This window comes from Henckelia pumila, chromosome 4 (assembly GCF_033568475.1).
Source record: "Henckelia pumila isolate YLH828 chromosome 4, ASM3356847v2, whole genome shotgun sequence".
NCBI lineage: Eukaryota > Viridiplantae > Streptophyta > Magnoliopsida > Lamiales > Gesneriaceae > Henckelia > Henckelia pumila.
In genome coordinates, this window is record NC_133123.1 from 75,010,782 (window position 1) to 75,032,273 (window position 21,492).

Here is a 21,492-nt window from a genome sequence, read left to right on the forward strand (position 1 = left end):
ATAATATGCATAAATCAAAGTTATGCGTCCATTAATTATTGGGAACAGGGAAAGACTTAGCATTATTGAGATTGTAGTCCTACTTTACATATTACATAATTACATTGATTGATGATTGCCAACTCTCTTTTGTAATCAATTTTATTTTCCCATCGTAATCGTTGCTTTTCAGTGTGCATTAAGGATTTTGATTCATTCTTTAATATTTATCTTATTACTGTTCAAATTCATAAATTTAAATTCTAGGTGAATTTTTTAAAAGAAATCTTGTGTATATAACTTCACAAGAAATCTTGTGTATATCACAAAAAGATACAAAGAATAACAGCAAAAGTTATCTCTCGATTCATTGATTGATTTCACAATAATGTTGGATTCTGAACTTCGAATTTCTTCCAAAAAGCCATAAAGCTAGGAAGAAATTAAGCTTTTAAATAAGTGAACAAAAAATTACAATTTCGATTATCACTCGCGTAACGACTACAAGGAATGATGATGCAAATAAAATTAAAATAATAATCAAGTTTTATTATTATTTTTAAATATATTATTTTGGTTTAATGAATAGTGCTTTAGAAAATATAAATTTGAAATTATAGGATGCATCAAAATCTTGTATTTGGAGTATTCCTTCCTTTCTTTACTTTTTTTTAGTTGAAGAAGCAGATTTTTGTTACAATTAAGGACCCGTTTGGTTTCAAAAGCTAGACAAAAAAAGCATTTTTTAAGTGCTTTTCAGTTAACAAAGTGTTTGGTTGACCAAAAAAGTGTTTAAATAAGCACTTTTTTAAGTCAAAATTACAGCTTTTTTAAAAGCCAAAAATTGTAACTTTTAAAAGCATTTATTTTAAAAAATCTCTACAAAATCCAAATGAGCTCTAAATCTCGAACTCAAGATCTCGTTTCATACTTAAAACCTTAATGTCAGATGAACTACACATCATCGACGGACGGAGTATACGTTTCTTCTCACCCAAGAAGTAGGAACTAGGAAGATCGTACAATTGGGAAACCAGACCTCTTTTCGAGGAAAAGCTCGAGTCCTCAGACGGTGCCACGTGGAGGATGCCCAATTTATTTTTGAATTTTTTTTGGGTTTCTATTATTCCAAAATCCAAGCATATTTGTTTGCTTAAAGAGGTAAGCCCAAAGAATAAAGCTAAAAAAGGACACTCCATACCACGGGTTTTAAAGATTCTAGAGCACATTGATCTTGGCAACGATCTAAAAGAAAATTCTTTATCACTCAAGATTGATAAATGATGGAGCTTTTTGGCCCATCTAGAAACTATTTTTTCTCAAAATCTTCGGATCACCTGGACATACGTCCCTTGTTTCACAAGGATTCATCTTATATATATTGTAAGCTCTATGATATCTGATTCACCTGTTGTAGTATAAACATACAATTTTCTCGATGAGTTTAATTAACAACACATTTCAAATCTAAATATACGCGAAATCAAAATATAATTTTTATGTACACAATCCGAGATTCGTGATAACATCGATATTGTCAATTTTAAAGATATTTAAGATATGATTTAATAACATGAACAAGTTAATTTGTTTTTAAAATAGAGCGAGTCCAGTGCTTGTCACACAAAAATTATATGTAATGGTAACAATAAAACTCAAAATTTAAACTAGAAAATAACTCAATGTTCAGATTACTCTCGATTTGGAACGGCTTGATCGATAGTCTTAAATCTCAAATTTCGGTATTGTGAAATTTAAAGTCACACATGAAAGATCACATTATTTAATTTTAATTCAAGCATTAGCTTTTGACATAAAATTGTAAAAAATTAATTGTAATAATTCATATGTGACATGCCAATTATCAACAAAATTAAAGCTGTAAAAAATAAGTAAAAAAAAAGAGAGAAATACGAAGCCGCATTGCTGACAGCCGACAGCAGCAGTCAAGAGTTAACAACACCTGAGGGGTGGAAATTGGAGAATATTTTTTTAATAGTTTAAGTACATTTTATATTATTATTTTATATAATGTAACTTTAATTCGAAACAAAAATATTATTCTGATTCTGTTTCTTTATCGCAGTGTTTGATGGCAAATTGGCATTACTTAGTCGTGAGGTAAGACAAAACACACGTAAGAATCGATGGCTACCTCTCTTGAGAATTAAATATTAAAATTAAAATTAGCTTCATGGTTTTCAGGACTATAAATAATAATACGACCAATTCACTAAAAAAAAATTAAAAAATATTTTTAATATGAAATTTTTTTTATCCATCAAATATATAAAGTAATTTTCGGAATAAATTTCTTATTAAGACGGTCTTACAAATATATATCTGTAAAATGATCTCATAAATATAGATATGTGAGATAAGTTAATTTGATCCATATTTTTAATGAAAAGTAATATTTTATCATAAAAAAATAAATTTTTTTTTACTACAAACTAATTTATAGTAACGTGCACATTTTGATCCGTAACTTGTACATTTTTTTTAATTAAGCTACAAACTAATTTTGCAGTTTTAGTGCAACAACTTACATTAATTCCCCAATTTAAATTTTTTACAAAGTTCCTAGCTGGCAGCCAGGTGCGGAATTACAAAATAAAATTTGAGATTTTATTTTTTAGTGGGAAACTAATCTATATGGATTTCTTTATTCAAAACACCTCATTGTATAATACGATGAAATATGTAATATAATAACTACAAATCAATATATTTGAATAAAATAATGATGCATGACAATAACTTTTTATGAAATTTAAACTAAACATTGGATAAAATAACAAAACAATGATGAATAACTAATCAACATCTTACGACTCTTAATCATTGTTTGCAAGTGATTTTAAACTTCTTAGCCAATGAAATATGCGAAAAATATATATGCAAAAACTAATTAACATTTAAAACAAGCTCTTACAAATACTACTTAATCGTTTTCGCACCAAACGAGGCCATACATATAAATTGCACACGAGAAATTCCACGGTAGAGTGAAGGAATTAAGGGTGTCACGAATTGTACAAGCCAAATGAGTAGCATTTTGATCCAAGGTTCGTATATGCTTCAATAAACCTCGACACGTGGGACCCTTTTGTCCATCCCTAATATGCACAAAAAATCATCTGCAAAATTGACCCCTAACTGCGTATGTCTTCGTAAATAATTCTGCTGCCAAAACGTACAACCATCGATGCACGCTGTACAACCACATTTCAAAAAAAGAAGCTCGCACGTACTCCGTTAGATAACGACGTGAGATAACGGCGTCAAATCCGTCTGTCTATATATATATATATATATATATATATACACCTCCCCTTAAATATATATTTCCTCGTCTCCACTCCACATCTTCGATTCCATTTCCATATACACACACACGCGCGCGCGGAGAATCAGGGAACTTCCCCCCAATGTGAAGCGCCTCCGCCCGAACAACCGCCGGAGCGTCTCGCCGGACGTACGTTACTCTCGCCTTCGTTGATTTCTGATTACAGCTGCATGCGTGGTGGAATCGATGACATTTCTCTGACTGTACGTTCTTTTCTGCTATAATATATTTTTTGGCTTTTTCTTCGATTGATGCGTGCTTTGAAGCTGAATAAGCCCTAAAATCGTTGGCTTTACTGTCGTTGTTTCACAAGGCTCAGCCGACTGCGTTTCGATTTACATTTCATCTTCAAGGGTTTTTTCTCGAGTTTTAGCTAAAAATCCACTCCTTCTTTGAGGTGAAAACATTGATTTCGATTTGCCTGACATTGTGATTCGGTTTTTTATTTCTTTTATTTCTTTTTTTGTTTTGTTTTGAAGATTAACAGGCGAGGGATAAATTAAATACAGCTAGGGAATGGTAGCTAGCTCAGTCTATGAGTTGCTGCTAACAGTAAGGTTTCAGAACCGGACAATTTCTTGGTTTCCTTTTTGAGATTTTATCCCTTTCTTTGCAAAATCATAAATGCTTTGAAATTACACTATACTGAACAAAACGGAAAGAGAATGATTGTGCTTTAGAACAGAGAACGGATATGATTATTTTTCGGGGTAAAGTTTTTATAATTATTTTATAAATATTTAATAAAGGAAACTTGTATATGTATTCATATATAACACTAAATAAAATTCTTTGAATCGATATTTTGTGTGTTTTTAAAGTAATAGTTGAAATCTGAAAATAAACTCCACCATGATTGAACTTAAGTAGCAGTTAAAGGACTTTCGTAAAAATTCAAGAATATTCAAGTTTTTTGCTGAAGTTAAACAAATTTTATGATACACATCTTACATAAAATAATGTCGAAAATTATATCACATATACTTTGAATATGTTAAATATATACTCATGTGTGTGTGCATGCAGGTTATTTTCTTTCTTATGTTATTATAATATAAAAAATTTAAGGGATATTTAGTTATGAATGTAATAATATATAGGGTTTTAGCCTGCGAATTTTTCATCTAAAAATATACAAGCCATTAGATTTTCACGAGGGATTTTAAGAAATTTGAAATAACACTCTGATCCTATTCCAAGTCGCATTTCTCTCTTTAGTTCTTTTTTAGATCAGTACTATCTATTAATTGCCGGCCTTTTGTGCTGTCCTTTTTTAAATTCTTGATCAATATATATTGTTGGGACGTGGTTTAAGTCATTAAAGGATGAAAAATCATTATAGCATACCAAATTACTGCTCATCACCCAATGCCCAAGGATGTACTTACTGGTATCTAATTTTTAGCATGAAATGGTGAATCCCAAAATTTTATGGGAAAAAAATGTACATTTATATCTAAAATCAACCGTCATCTTGAATTTGAAATTAAGTTTCTCTGAAACATTGCATTTTAAAGTGATATTATGTATTTATCATTCATTAAATTAGTATTTACATATACCTAAATACTTTTTCTTTATAAATAATTTGCAGGTAATACTTAAAAAAAAGGGAGCTAGCTAGAGCTAGAATTATTAATATAATTTAGAAAAGAATAGGTGGAAAAGGAAAAGCCGTAGGTAGAAGAAGAGAAGGAAGGTGATAAAGAAAGATGTTGACGTGTATTACTTGCTCAAAGCAAAGGATGGAAGATAGAGGCGAGGATGAGGACGATGGGTACCCCTCGCGTGGGACTCCAAATACAAAAGACTCCCTCAAAACTCTCACTTCACAGGTTTTGCACCTCACAACCACCCCACTCCCACCCCCTTCCTGTCTTGTACATTCGTATATAATATACTTACATACATATATTATTTAGCCAAGAGTTTTGCATTAATTATTACGGGCACATAACAAAAACTAAAACCTTTCCATGTTTGTATAATTGGTTTAATTAGAATCTTACAGACTATCATTAATGACCACATTACAATTAATGGAGTATGTCTCGTTTGAAGTTTGAACTCTACACCAAAATGTGGTGTTGGTTATTTTTCCAAGTTTTGAGCTTCGATTACATGTGGATGGATGATGATTAAAAATATTCACTTAGTTTGAATCCCAATTGTGACATTGCCACGTACAGTATGCTTTGCTTTCCTCTTTTTCCTGCCACCCTCTTTTTCCTTATTTATGAACAAAACAAAATGTCTATTCACCACTCGGTAGCTTTACCAGTGCCCAACGACGGGGCCCACATACATATGATATCCTTTTGTGGGGCCCATTCGATGGTTAAGAATTTTATTTTTTTGCTGGCTATTTCACTGGCCCTATAGCTAGCTCTAAGTTTAGAGTTTGGTTTTAATTTAATTCTCTGTTTGCCTTTTTCTATTAATGAAAAAGATGAAAAAAATAATTAGGAATGACGAAAATTGAATTCCTATAGTGAAACGACGACCATTTTGGTTCCATGGAAGCTACGTACTTTGGTAAATTAATGAAGAATTTTTCTAGAGAGAAATTTAATTTTGAATATGTACTTCCAAAAAGTTAAAAAAATTCGAAAGCATGAAAACCCAGTGCCCAATTTGGGGCTAGCAAAGAAAAGGACTAAAGGGGACATTACCACGCCACACCTTGGATCATGTGTCAAATTCTTGGTCCCAAAATGTTTGTCCTTGAGCCTTACTACTACTAAATTGCCATGTGACTTCACCATACTAACATCTCATATCTAACATGACAATGTTTTGCATGGGGCATACAAGCATCCACCAAAGGGAAAATAAATGAATTATTCCTTTCATTACATTAAATTTTTCACACCATATTCTTGTCTTGTGCATTGTCGACATTACTCTATGTTTCTAGACCAAGAATCTCTTGTCGTGATGACAAAAATGAGGCTAAAAACCTAATGATTTTGGGTTGAAATCTCATCGAGTTTATTTATCAAGATTAGATTTAGATTTACATAAATCTCCACTTAATTATTGAGGTGTAGCTTGCTTTTTGGTGTCTTTTCGAGTGCAAATAGTTTGATAATCCCCGAAGAAGTAAGCACGTGGATGTGCGTTGTTAATATTTATGTGGTCCACAACATAGCAAGTTGCGCAACAATGTATTTTTTTGTCTAAATCAAATCCCACTTAGCTCTAGATATTTTATTGTGTTTTCTGTTGTTATTATAGGACAATAAGTTTCATAACTTTATTACATCGGGATTGCCAAACTAGGTCACATCATTTTCGTGGGGAGCAGACAAGGTCCCACGAAAAAACAATTTTATATGGCAACCTGGGGGTGCTGAGGGCCTAAAAAATTGCAAGTTCTAATTAAATATTGTGATCATCATTAATAATTGTTTGAGCTATATATTCACTTTTGCGTCCTATGCTTGGTCTCCTATTTGGCTATTTGACAGTCTAGGTTTTAAATTAGTGAATCCCCATCTTCATCTTAATATTTGCATCGAGAGTCGATGCATAGAGAAAAGACAATGAAAAGACCATATGCCAGTATGTTTTAGGAAAAGTACTAATGTTTTATGATCCATCCGATGTGTTTACATCCCGTAGATTTTAATTGTTCATTATTGGGAGTGGAGTTCACGGAAAGTTCTTAGCTGCCCTCCAAGATAGTGGCCGAAAGACAATCCAACGGATGATGTGATGTGCACAATGGCCCGGGGCCATTGGATGTGGCAGACCGGTATAGAATTTCCCGGAGTCCACACATTTATGTAAGCTCTACTCCTGATGAACGATGAACCCGGTGTAGCAATCAAACTTCCCATGTTTTAGTGAAACTACTAGATGTTTACTTCCAGACTTGTGAGTTGAGGTGCGTCAAAAACAAATATTTTCAAGTGTCTCGATGATGGTAAATATTACAAGCTCCTCGGTCATGAATTCATTATAAACTTTTTGTTACAAGTACTCTTTAGACTAGACACTCAAATTGTAAAACCTTTAGGATTTTTCGGAATATCTAAGGATTTTAAATTCGAGGTAGCTGAAAACTTTGTCCCATTAGTTTTAATTTATGATCAAATATCGGGGGATTCTATTGAGTAAAGAAAAGACAAGACTCCATGATTGAAAAGACTCATCTTTTTTGTTTTTTATTTATATTTTTTTAAAAAAAAAGAAGAAGAAAAGACTCATCTTTTACAAGACCCACCATTGAATTCCTGTCAATCAATGTGAACCAACTCTCAAAACTGGCGCTGGTAAGTTATGAAATGGCTACTGATCACTTGAAAAAGTTAGTGCTTCACTATGATAGTTAATTAATTTATATGCCATAACAGTTGCTTTGTACTGCAAAAGCACCCGGTTTTTGTACTGCAAAATGCAGTAAAGAGCCGCCGATGGCAGCTTTAAGGGGACCTTCATTCAATTTTTAAGTGGAATTTAGCTAATAATACACGGCTCTAGGCATTTCTTTGGTAAATCAGAGACCTTAAGGCTAGCTCCAGCTCACAGACTGCGGCTGCTGATATAAGGGTAGGACTTCATTTCACTGCAGTGAAAATCTCTTTGGCGGTAATTTGCGTAGGGACTGTGGTTAAAGGAACCATATATTTCACTGTCCCATAGCGTTTTTGAAAAAAGGTTGCCTGTTTTTTAAGTTATATTATATTGCAGATGCTAAGTATTCAATTTTGGCTCAAAACTTAAGAGTAGAAGACTGATGCACCCTTTAAAAGCACGGAGGTTACATAATTGTCATAATTTATTCATATATATAGTTATGTCTATCGCATTCAATTGGATGATATATAATTCTGTAAAACAAAATTAAGCTATCAAGATTTCTGTGACATTTGACAAGGGCCTACTGGCATCATGCTAACAGTTTGTCTGCGCTGCCAATCAATAAATTTTCTTAGACATGCATGTATGACTATTAATCTTTAGAAGCTCCATGATGAGTTATATTGATTTATACATCAAGAAAAAAATGATAATTTACTGTATTTGATATTTCCATTTGATTCCTTGAAGTTGAAATGTCAACTGCATGAAGTCTGGATCGTATAGCGAAAGTTTAATTAACCTTGTATAAATATATATGTTATGCATACGAGTTAGAAAATTAATATTAAAATTTAAAATAGTTTATTCTGCTTACAGATGAAGGATATGGCTATGAAGGTCTCAGGGTCTTACAAATGCAAGCCTGGTCAGGCAGAAATTTATTACAAAAAAGGGGGAAATCCGTATCCTGATTTTGATACTATCTCAGAGGGGGTGCCATATCCATATGTGCCCCCAGGAAGCTCAAATTCTTCATTTGGTGGCATTAGAACTCAGGCTGGATTTGAATCTGTCTCAGCACGGTCAGGGGAAGTTGTACTAGATGAGGAAAATGGACCTAAAGAATGGATGGCACTAGTGGAGCCTGGTGTTCAGATCACTTTTGTGTCCCTACCTAGAGGTGGTAACGATCTTAGACGCATCCGGTTCAGGTACCGTTTGCAAATACATCCATTCCTAATAAACTACATGTTATGTCATATTTTCATTGAGTGTAGGCCGAAGTTGCCTTAGTAACATGTTCTTGAATTTGGGTAGTAGCGACTTATTGATTCACACTTCCTGATCTATTTCTTATATAAGAACATTTTGTACTCTAGATATGGACGAACACAATTCCGTTACAACTTTCATGATTCATAGGAACCATGAGCTTGACAGCATGTTTCACTGAATTCAAACTTTTGTAATGATCTGTGAATGTAACTTGCATCTGAGAAGTGACATTCAATTTTAATGTGTCTGAAGCCGGGAGATGTTCGACAAGTGGCAGGCTCAGAGATGGTGGGGCGAGAATTACGAAAAAATAATGGAGCTCTACAATGTCCAGAGATTCAATCAACAAGCTCTCAATACACCAGGGAGATCTGAGGATGGGGTAAATTTATATGTTACTCATCATTTTGATTATACGATGAAAATTCTTGCACCCAACGACTTGGTGGGTTGAGGGTGAACCCTTTGCATGATTACATGAACTATAACCGAATTTTGGTCTTGATGTCCAAGTGCTATTCCTATGATGTAATCTTGATTCAAATCCTTCACTCATGTGGCTCCAGAGAGACTCAACCTACTCAAGGCTCGGTTCTATAAGGGAAAGCCCTCGGATGACACCTGCACTGAACAGGGAGTGGGCTCCAAGGTACAAACATTTTGGAGACAATCTCCAACATCATAATGCAAGATCAAGTGGCTACACCACAGGCGGGCCAAAGGGCGACTTCTCGTCAATGGAAGCATCAAGAACAACGACTTCATCCAGAGACGAAGCTTCAGTTTCCATAAGTAATGCAAGTGACATCGATTCAGAATGGATAGAAGAAGATGAACCTGGTGTTTATATCACCATCAGACAACTAGTTGATGGCACTAGAGAGCTACGTCGTGTGAGATTCAGGTAAACAAGTTTTAGATTCATAAAACTTGCTACAATCTAGGTTGTTTTCCTCTTGACAATGATCCATTGATTGGATGCAGTCGAGAAAGATTTGGAGAGGTGCACGCGAAACTGTGGTGGGAAACTAACAGGGACAGAATACAATCTCAATACCTTTGCCAGTGATCAGTTTATGGTGTCTACGGAGGAAACAATGGAAGATTTCATTAAAATGGACTTTATATTCTGGTATAAAGGCTTCTAATGGGGTAGTAATCTTAATATTATCTAACTACAGAAGTTTCTTAATTAGGACCGTTATAGTTTTTTTCTCTTCTTCTTTTTTTTTTTTGTTTTGTTTTGTTCTGTTCTGTTTTTTTTTTTTGGTGTATTTAAAATCACTTACCACTATTCTAGAATGTCATGATTATTAATTACATGCTTTGATCTCCATCAATTATTTTCTATACATACATATATATGTATACACACACACACACACACAAGGTTTCATTTTTACAAGTTACTTTCAGATAGGTATACTTGAAAAAGGAAAATATTTCTTTCTATACTACTTTTTTTTTTTGGTGATTATTGTTTTGAAAGAGTGAAATATTTTTATCTATACTACGTTTTGGTGATTATTGTGTTTTTACCCTAATTTAGGGGGACAAATTATTTTTAATCTTTTAATTGTCTTTAGCGGCCAAATGCCAAGTCCCAGGTTGAGCTGAACTTTTAAGAGCATCTTTATAGCTTAAAAATGGCCGGACGTAGTAGCAACTCTGCACAAAATATGTCAAAATTTTGATTAAGCATTTAAATTCTTAAGTTTTTAGGATAAATTCTCAAAAACAAAAAAACAATGCAAGCATTAAAAGACCTGGAAAAAAGGGTGTCCAAGAGCCTCTCTTGCCGTGAGCCTTTGGGATGGATTCCACGAACAAAGAGACTATATTTGGCAGACACAAGTTGAGAAAAACAAACTTGTAAGTACATCTATATTCATACATAAATTTTGAATCATATATACATGATCAGCAAAAAACAAGTTGAGAAAAACAAACTTGTAAGTACATCTATATTCATACATAAATTTTGAATCATATATACATGGCAGCAAAAAGTCTTAGTACTTACTGTTATAAGATCGATCGCTTCTTCGCTAACGCCTGACATCAATACCGAAAGATCGACACCAGCAACCTAACATTTTATAACATTTTAATTTATATAATATATATATATATATGTATATTATATACAAAAAAATTTAAACAACGTTGTATATAAACAAAAATGCATAGTGCATATATAGAAGTACAAGTGATAGCTAGCTAGGGAGCAACTTAATGTTGTGGATTAAACTGAAGCGAACATGACGATAATAGAAATTGCGAAATAAAATAATCTTCAAGAACACCAAAGATTTACGTGGTTCACCCAATATAGGCTACGTCCACGGAGCTGCTGCAAATCTTTATTACCGAAGAAATATTACAAGTGTATACAAAACACTATATCTCTCCACACCCAAGCCTCGAGTATTACCGAGAAAATATTTCTCTAACTCACACAAGAGATCACCGAAAAAAAGAACAACACTTTTTTTTCTACTCTTTATTTTCTTCTCTACTGTCAATACAAAAGAGAAGAATGTGATACAATAACTGAAATAAGGGAGCTCTATTTATAGTAGATCTTTCATTCTTCTTTCTTCAAACATTCGATGTGGGATTCTTTAATGGGCCTCACCCTTAACAATTCTTCCACTTGAAGACTTGATTTCAATCATGGCTTCATACAGTCAATGCAGCAACTCATCCCTCCTTGCTTATACTTGCAATCCAACTGAAGTCGAACACAACTTCAGTTTGTCAGTGGTCACCGCCTTTGTGAACATATCAGCTGGATTTTTACTTCCAAAAATCTTCTCAAGCATCAAGATTCCATTTTCCAAAACTGATCTGATAAAATGGCACCGAACCTGTATATCTTCGTCCTAGCATGATAAACAGGATTCTTTGCCAAATGAATAGCACTCTGACTGTCACAGTGTAATGTGCTATCCTCAAGCTTCTGACCCAACTCTTCAAAGAATAATCTCAACCAAATCATCTCTTTGCTCGCTTCCGTGACTGCAACGTACTCAGCTTCAGTAGTTGAAAGTGCAACAATCTTTTGCAACTTGGACACCCAATTTATTGCCGTACCACCCAATGTGAACATATATCCAGTAGTACTCTTTCTGCCATCTAAGTCACCACCCATGTCGGCATCGACATATCCTTGTAAGTCCTGATTAGTCCTCCTGAAGCATAGAGATAAACCAGTAGTACCTTTCAAGTATCTGAGAATCCATTTCACTACTTTCCAGTGTTGTTTTCCCGGATTGCTCATAAACCTGCTCACAACTCCCACTACATGTGCTATGTCTGGTCTGGTGCACATCATTGCATACATGAGGCTTCCGACAGCAGAGGGAAAAGGAATCTTATTCATATAAGCATACTCCTGCTCCGTCGATGGTGATTGGACTTTGGTTAGTTTGAAATGACTAGCCAAAGGAGTACTCACTGCTTTAGCTTCATCCATGTTGAATCTGCTAAGCACCTTTTTCATGTACTCTGCCTGAGATAACTTCAAGACTCCGTTCACCCGATCTCTTGAGATCCTCATTCCAAGGATTTGCTTTGCAGCACCCAAATCCTTCATTGTAAATTCTTTTGATAATTCTCTCTTGAGTTTATAAATCTCCACCAGACACGATCCTACTATCAACATGTCATCCACATATAGCAGTAGAATGATATAAAAACCATTAATCTTCTTCATATAACAACAGTGATCCGCCTGACACCTCAGGAAACCGTTGTTATTCATGAATCCATCAAACTTCTTGTACCACTGTCTTGGAGCTTGTTTGAGACCGTACAAGCTCTTCTGAAGTTTGCGTACCATTTTCTCCTTCCCTCGTACTTCAAATCCATGTGGCTGCTTCATATAAATTTCTTCATCCAAGTCACCATGAAGAAACGCCGTCTTTATATCCAACTGCTCCAGATGTAAGTCTTCCTTAGCCACTAGTCCAAGTACAGTTCTGATAGTGGTTAACTTCACCACTGGAGAGAAAATCTCGGTATAATCAACGCCTTCCCGCTGTTGAAAACCTTTCACAACAAGTCTCGCCTTGTACCGCTTGCTACCGTCAACTTCTTCTTTGATCCGGTACACCCACTTGTTGTGTAATGTCATTTTGTCTTTCGAAAGTTCTGTTAACTCCCAATTCTGATTGGATGACAGTGAATCCATCTCGTCTTTCATGGCTAACTCCCACTTGATTGAATCATCATTTTGCATCGCTTTATCAAAGGTCTCTGGTTCACCTTTATCTGTCAGCAAAATATAATGAAGTGCAGGAGAGTATTTCTGAGGTGGTCTGATTGTTCTTGACGATCTCCTGAGTTCAATCACCGGAGTTTGTGGATCAACTTCTTGTGCAGTTTCTTCTTCCTGATTACTATCCTCCGACTCATTCATAGGAATATATATCAATGACACTTCATTTGACTTCTGGACTTCAGGACATTTATCTTCTGCTGCAATGTCTCACTTGTCCTTGTACAAAACTTGCTCATTGAAAATGACATCTCTGCTCCGAATGATCTTTCAATTTTGGTCATCCTAGAACCGATAACCAAAATCATTATCTTCATAACCAATAAAGAAATATTTCTTTGATTTTGGATCAAGTTTCGTTCTACTGGCTGAACCGATGTGAACATATGAGAGACAACCAAACACTTTCAAGAACGAAAGGTTTACTACTTTGCCACTCCAAACCTCCTCTGGTATTCTGCAATCAAGTGGTACCGAAGGTCCTTTGTTGATCAGATACGCTGCAGTGTTAACTGCATTAGCCCAGAATGATTTCGCTAGTCCTGCGTGCAATCTCATGCTCCTGGCACGTTCATTCAGGGTTCTGTTCATTCTTTCAGCCACACCATTCTGTTGAGGTGTACCAGGAATGGTTTTCTCCATCTTGATCCCGTTTTGTGCACAATACTTCTTGAACTCAAAATCTTCATATTCTCCTCCGTTATCAGACCGTAAGCACTTCACCTTTAAGTTGGTCTCATTTTCCACCATGACTTTCCACCTCTTAAAGGTTTCGTAAATGTAGTAGCCCGTAACCAAAATCAGTAATTAAGGAATTAATCATAATTACTTGGAAAGAGTTCGGAAGCTCCGAAGGTGAGTTCGGAAGCTTCGAACAGGATTGGAAGCTCCGATGCAGGATCGGAAGCTCCGATGGTATTACGTCAGGCATGACGTGTGGTTGGATCGGAAGCTCCGATCACCCCTATCCGAAGTCAACTAGTGATATTTTGACACTTGGCAGATCAGGATCTTCGGAAGCTCCGATGGCAGGATCGGACATTCCGATCGAGGTTCGGAGGCTCCGATCGTTAATAGAAGGCCGAGAATTCATTTTCAATTGCCAATTCCGGATTTCCTCTCTACTCTAGTCGTATTCGAGTTTTCTAGCCTTCCTAGGCTTGACCCGGGAGTCGTCGAGGCGTTCGGAAGTCATAGCAGAGTTGTGCCCAAGTTCTGGAGGCATCGACATCAAAGGGCTAACGACGGACGAAGGTATAGCTTTTGCTTCCTATAAATATTTAAGAGTATGCAATAGCTTAGTTAAGGCTTTTAGAGCACTTTAATGATATTAGTATCAGTTGGCAGTGTAGAGCAGACTATAGGCGTGGACCTAGAGTTGGTAGAGCTCACACTGATTTGAGGTACGAAAGTACTGTTCGAGATATCCTGACTGAGTATGCATGTATTATGTGACTGCATGGTTTATATGTCATTGATTTATGTTGCATTCATTTGCATACTGAGCTATCTCCTTCGAGATGTCTGTTAGTAGGGTTTTTCCCTATCCTATTAGTGGTTGGACTTCCATCGATTTGGGTCCGGCATATCCAATGGTATTATGGTATGGGAGCCACCTCCTGAAGCGACGGCACAGCGTGCTACATACCAGGGCCCGGCCTGTCTCTGTTATCTGATCCTTGACCTCGAGTTTATAGGGAGTTCACTTTGCATGCATGTATACTCATACTCTCGTACTGAGCGTTTTATGCTCATGTTTCATACTCTGTGTTTTTGGACACCCTATTCCATGGGGCAGGTTTGCGATTGGATGAGGCAGGTGGATCCAAGAGAGGCTAGGCAGTTGTTGGCCAGCTGGAGCTTCGCCTAGGTTTTATTTTGTTGTTATTAGTTTGATTCAGCTGTTCGATCTGGTTGTATAATATTTGGGTATTTACAGATTCCTTGTCTTGGGATTGTATATTGTTTATGGTTTTCGCAGTTTTATTCTGATATTCGTTTAATTAAGTTAATTGCATGCCTAAGTTCTGTTTAGTAGGTGATCCAGGTAAGGGTCACTACAGTAAACATCATATTTATTTTTTAAAAAAAAACCAAAACCTTCCTGCTCGAATCATCAATAAATGTGACATAATATCGTGAGCCGTCAAGGGATGTCACAAGAGATGGTTCCCATATATCAGTATGAATCAAATCCAACTTTGCTGCTTTTGGTTCTCTACCGCCTTTCGAAAAGCTCACCCTTTTCTGTTTTCCAAGAACATAACTTTCACACAATTTGTGTTCGACAGTTTTTAACTTCGGTAGCTTTCCTTTTGATATCAGCATCTTCATTCCCTTCTCACTCATATGTCAAAGTCTACAATGCCATAGACTTGTGTTGGCTTCAGCATCCACAGCTGCTAAAATTTCTCTGCAACTGGAAGTCATATAAAGAGTTCCAGTTTTTGTTCCTCGAACAATAATCATGGCCCCTTTGCTAACTTTCCAAGAGCCATCACCAAAGGTCACTTTATGGCCTTCGTCATCGAGCTGTTCCACTGAGATTAGATTCCGAGTCAACTTTGGTACATGCCTCACTTTGTTGAGCTTCCAGATAGATCCGTTTGACATTTTCAAACTGACATCACCCATACCAGCTATTTCCAAAGGTTTTCCATCAGCCAGGAAAACTTTTCCATAATTACCAACAGTGTAATTACTGAATAGCTCACGATCACTAGTGGTATGAAACGAAGCTCCCGAATCCATAACCCAAGAATCAACCGGGCTTTCCATGAATAGTACTAAGACATCATGTACATTCTCAGTAACAACATTTGCATTATTCTTGGGTGATTTGCAGTCCTTTTTCATATGATCAGTTTCACCACAGCTCCAGCACTTCAATTTCTTTTCAAAAGTATTTTTGTCTTTTTCAGTTCTTGATTTGGATCTGCCACGCCATCGGTTAGAACCTTTTTCGCTGCCTCTGCCTCTATTCTCGAGATTAAGAGCAGATCTCGATGATGTCGCTTCTCCCGAATCCATCCTGCGAATTTCTTCACCAAGAATTCGATCTCTGACATCATTGAATTGTAATTTTCCTTTGCCAGCAGAATTACTAACCGCTGCCCGCATCGGCTCCCAAACATTTGGTAAAGACGCCAAAAGAATAAGTGCACGGATCTCATCATCAAACTTGATTTCCACCGATGTTAGCTGGGTAACAATCGTGTTGAATTCATTGATGTGTGCCGCCACCGAAGCACCTTCCTCCATCTTCAAGTTGAATAACTTTTTCATGAGGAACACTTTATTATTTGCTGATGGCTTCTCGTACATGTCCGACAAAATGGACATCATCTCCTCCGTGGTTTTTGCCTCTGCCACGTTGTGTACCACGTTCTTTGTTAAGGTCAATCGTATTATACCTAACACCTGTCGGTCAAAGAGCTCCCACTCATCATCCTCCATCTTTTCTGGCTTCTACCCGGATAGAGGTTGATGTAGCTTCTTGCTGTACAAATAGTTTTTAATCTGTAACCGTCAGAACGTGAAATCTGTACCGTCGAACTTATTGATTCCAGGTCCCGATCCGTCATTTTCGGCCATCGCTTCTCCTGCCTTAATAAAATTTCAAAAAATCTTTTCTCCAAGGCTCCCGAACACCGTAACAGCTTTGATACCAGTTGTTGTGGATTAAACTGAAGCGAACATGACGATAATAGAAATTGCGGAATAAAATAATCTTCAAGAACACCAAAGATTTACGTAGTTCACCCAATATAGGCTACGTCCACGGAGCTGCTGCAAATATTTATTACCGGAGAAATATTACAAGTGTATACAAAACACTATATCTCTCCACACCCAAGCCTCGAGTATTACCGAGAAAATATTTTTCTAACTTACACAAGAGATCACCGAAAAAAAGAACAACACTTTTTTTTCTACTCTTTATTTTCTTCTCTACTGTCAATACAAAAGAGAAGAATGAGATACAATAACTGAAATAAGGGAGCTCTATTTATAGTAGATCCTTCATTCTTCTTTCTTCAAATATTCGATGTGAGATTCTTTAATGGGCCTCACCCTTAACACTTAAATGAAACACTCACTTGCGGAAACATGTAATTCATGGCTTTAGCAAGTTCAAGGCCCTCCGGCCATTCACTACTGGTTGGGCTCCCAATCACGCAGTTTTTTTTTGAATTTTGTCTGCTTCACTGCATAATTAAATGAAGGAAAATTTATTTTTATTAATTTAGAGAAAAAGCTAGCTGACATATATTGTTATGAAACAATTAAGTTCTCTTCAAAGATACATGCATTGCATGGTGTGACCGACATAAGGATTTAAGGTACCTTGAGCCCGAAAAATGTGGGCGAAGAGTAAGGAGTTCAGCCATTATAGCTCCCATAGCCCACATATCTACCAAATAGATGCAAATCAAGAAATTAATTATCTCAACCAATTCCAAAAAACAGAAGAAGAAAATTTGTCATCAATAAATTTGTGTCGTATATATACTCACCGACTGGCGGGCCGGTAAGTTGAAGAACGTAGTAAAACTTCAGGCGCCCGATACCTGCAATATATATAGGGCTAATTGCATTAATCTCCCCTGTGAAAATTTTAAAAAATCATAAAATTCCATAAGAAATATTAACAGGCTAATGCATCCCTCAGTTTTTTAAAATGTAGCACATTTCACCCATATGTTATACAAACTCGGACACATTTATACCCTCTCATAGGGGTTTTTATGCTAATTTTTTTAAAACATGGGGTCTAATATGCTATTAATTTTACACATGGTGTTTTATGCTTTTTAAACTTTTCACAGGAGATGTGGATGCAATTAGCCAACATATATATATACAAGTTGAGTGACATTAATATTATACTAATAAGCTGGAAAAGTTATATTTATAGCTAGGCATCGAAATTAATTAAAGACTAGCTAGAACGAGATATGAAGAGTCAAACAAACAACTCACCATCGTGAGGTGACATAATCTATGAATAGGGGTGAGAATCAATCTCACGAGCCATACCGAGATCTGCAATTTTAAGGCAGCATTTACAAAATTAATTAACAAAGTGTTTTATGATATATATTCGATAATAATATTTCATGTAGCCCTGAATTTTAGATTTTTTATTTTTGTTTTCAAAAAATAAAAATAAAAAAAGCTAGTAACCTGGCTCGAGATCCGATGGAAATATTCACGTTGATGCATGTGTGCAAGACCTTCAAATACTTGGAAGAACTATATCCTGACTTGGTCTTCGGAAAAAGGTTTTCTGCTATTCTTCATTACTTGAAATAGATCGTATTCCTGAATTATAAACGAAAATTAAACAACACAGATATTAATTAACATCTTTTCAATTTTAATAATTATATGGACGTAAATAATTAAATAACCAATTTAATCATTATGCACGTAACCAATTTAATCAGTACTACGTACCATGTATTCAAAAACAAAATACAAATCACCACATTCCATGATAACTTCTTTGAGCTTTATTATATTTGAATGGTTCATTGCTCCCGGCGACTGTCAAGATCATCAAGAAAACCAATTCAACAATTAAACAAAATCTTGAAATCCAATGATAAAAAAAAAAAAAAACAAACAAACAAAAAAACCTTCCCTTCTCGGAGATTCATACATGATTCCCACGAACGATATCTTGTTTTCAACTTCTTGATAGCAACCTGCGCGCACTTTGAAGATCAAAAATAAATCAATTGATGCAAATGAATTAAGGCTCCGCTTGGATTGAAGTATTTCAAATCCATAAATTTCAAATGCATTTTTATTGTTTAGAGAAGTAGCACCACAAACATCAAATCCACTTCTTTTATGTTTATATGGTAATTCATGGTAGTTAGGATGAATTTTAAGTTCATCCAATAAAATGTTGATTTAGAATCCTTTTTAATCCATCTAAGTAATGTGTAAATAATTAAGTTATGAATTTGAAATTTCTCTATGTTTCATTGATAACACTAAAATTATAATCGAAATCAATGGATTTCAAATCCTTCATTAATCAAAGCGCAACCTTAAAAGAACAAATCATGACTTAATCGATTAATTTCACTCTAAATTAAAGTGATTTATAAGCTACAACTAGCTATGCACGTACCACTTCACCAAATTAAATACACATAGCCTTCCAAACAGTTCCATAAGAACCACCGCTAACTTTCTTGATAATATTGTATCTTTAAAATCGTAATATCGATCGATAGAATCTTGAGAAATATAATATAAAAATAAAAAGTGAAAACTATATATATTATATAATAATAATATCAAATTACATTTCCATGGTTGATCTAGCTAATTGTCACAACAACACTGGTAAATCAATCAACCAAGGGTTTATCCAAGCGTGCCTTACGTTCTGAGAAATATTTTGTCGTAATATTGGCGCAACCTGAGAAATATAATTTTCTTTTGTAATTAAAGCGGTGAGGATATACATAGTTGTGTTCAATTTATAATTTCTATAACCATATTTGACAGTTGGATAAGTGCGTATGAAAGAGGATATTTTGTTATGACAATTTTGAAAATAATATCTATTTTTTTTTTTTATAGATTTGTCAAATTAACTCATTCGCCAATTTCAAAAGGATTTTTTTTGTGTAAAATATTATCTCGTTTAAAAAACCTTAGCTTGGAGCAAAAGTCGAATATTAAAATTACATTCATCGCGTTAGCTTCCCATCATTAATTATTGCGCATAAACTAAATAATTACCCATAAAGTACTAATTAATTAATTTTTTGTTCATAATAATATTTATTTTCTAATTAATAATGTAACTCACTTGAAGATGAAATATCATATTGTATGATAGCATAAATTAGTTATTCTAAATAATTATATTTCGTCACGGTAGTTTAAGTTTAGCTAGGAATTCATGTTTTACAATTTTATCTCGCAAAAAGCTTATATATTATCACATTTTATATTATATGCATGCTAGATTCATGTTTCCAGTGTTTTCATATTAAGCCGATCGATCATATATGCTTCATTTTTTTTTCTTTTATTGTTGTTACAAAAACATCTAATAAAAAATATATACTGATAGGTTACACCTAAAAATTCAATTGGGCTTGAGCCCAATCATGAAGGTCCACTCCGAATATTTTAAAGGCCCAAGCTTAATTAAATATAATATATATTTAATTCAAGCAGACCCCGATTTCTACAAAAGCCCATAAGAGGCTCAAGCCCATAAAGCTCTCCAAACATCTATAAATAGCTCAAGTCACCTCATTATTAAGGTACACACTTTCTTTAACACTATATCGCTCTACTCTCGATTATTATTCCTTGAGTAATAACTGACTTGAGCGTCGGAGTGTTTTCGCCGGGAACCCTCCCGGCTCCTCTGACTTTGTTTTGTGATGTAGGAACAACCCACTGAAGATCTCCAACGGAAACGTACAAGGACTTATTGATACTCCGGACTTTGCGGAAGTAACGTGTCATATACAAGTGATTTTTGGCTACATCAACTTGGCGACGTCTGTGGGAAACCGTTCACTACGTCATTGAGAACACATATTACTTCAAAAATGTCTCAAGGAAATATTAACAATGGAAATGCACCGCCGAGTATTACTCTCACCCGTGAAGACTTGACTGCGCTAATGGAAAACACAGCAGCACTCGCAGCAAAAGATGCAGTTGCTCAGTACTTAGAAACCCGCAAGCGCAAAAGCAGCAAGAAAAAGGCTCAGACTGAAGGCTCGTCATCTCTTGACCCTAATAACGGAGACCCAAATAAAGATAAATCTAAAGTGAATGATAAAGATCAAGGGGGGACTAAGAAAAATACTACTCAGAAAGACGGTGAAGCAAGTGTTCACACAGTTCATGACATTTCTGGCGAAAACAAGATCACTAATCCAGCTCGGAAGGATGGATCTCGCACACATGTAACTGGAGAGAATATGTCCGCAATTTTGCCGTCACGCCGAAGCCCCTTCACTGATGACATATTATCTGAAGCATTACCAAAGGGAGTCAAAATCCCCAGCTTACCTGAGTTCGATGGAACGAGTGACCCCCAAGACCATATTGACAAATTCTACGCAAAAGCGGATTTGTATGATATCACAGATGCTGCATACCGTAAAATTTTCCGAACAACATTATCAGGAAGAGCACTCACATGGTTCAACAAGTTACCCTCTGGATCTATTGCCAATTTGGAGCAACTTACTGACTGCTTCATCCAGAAATTCTCAATTAACAAAAAATACCCAAAAACAGCAGCATA

At 35.4% G+C, this 21,492-nt stretch overlaps 1 protein-coding gene, 1 long non-coding RNA gene and 1 pseudogene across 13 annotated transcripts; 1 reads left to right on the top strand and 2 right to left on the bottom strand.

Annotated features, from left to right (window-relative positions):
• Nucleotides 1–3,354: 3,354 nt before the first annotated feature.
• LOC140860106 (protein BREVIS RADIX-like) lies at nt 3,355–10,375 on the top strand. 12 transcript variants are annotated; one of them, XM_073262908.1, is made up of 8 exons: nt 3,355–3,531; nt 3,642–3,725; nt 3,808–3,885; nt 4,923–5,516; nt 8,513–8,847; nt 9,164–9,293; nt 9,478–9,815; nt 9,896–10,374. In XM_073262908.1, the coding sequence occupies exons 5-8, from the start codon at nt 8,513–8,515 to the stop codon at nt 9,978–9,980; spliced, it is 888 nt and encodes a 295-aa protein (XP_073119009.1). In that variant the 5' UTR covers nt 3,355–3,531; nt 3,642–3,725; nt 3,808–3,885; nt 4,923–5,516; the 3' UTR covers nt 9,981–10,374. The 12 variants fall into 12 exon arrangements, with proteins under 12 accessions (XP_073119009.1, XP_073119003.1, XP_073119001.1 ...); XM_073262902.1 differs by having other exon boundaries at nt 4,923–5,163; XM_073262900.1 differs by having other exon boundaries at nt 3,808–3,880; nt 4,923–5,163.
• A 108-nt stretch (nt 10,376–10,483) lies between these two features.
• Nucleotides 10,484–19,524, bottom strand: LOC140861257 (cyclin-dependent kinase F-4-like; annotated as a pseudogene).
• A 1,096-nt stretch (nt 19,525–20,620) lies between these two features.
• Nucleotides 20,621–21,240, bottom strand: LOC140894635 (uncharacterized). The gene is made up of 3 exons (XR_012153880.1): nt 21,052–21,240; nt 20,839–20,975; nt 20,621–20,753 (listed from the first exon to the last, which is right to left on the bottom strand). It is a non-coding gene; the product is annotated as an uncharacterized lncRNA (long non-coding RNA).
• Between the last annotated feature and the right edge of the window lie 252 nt (nt 21,241–21,492).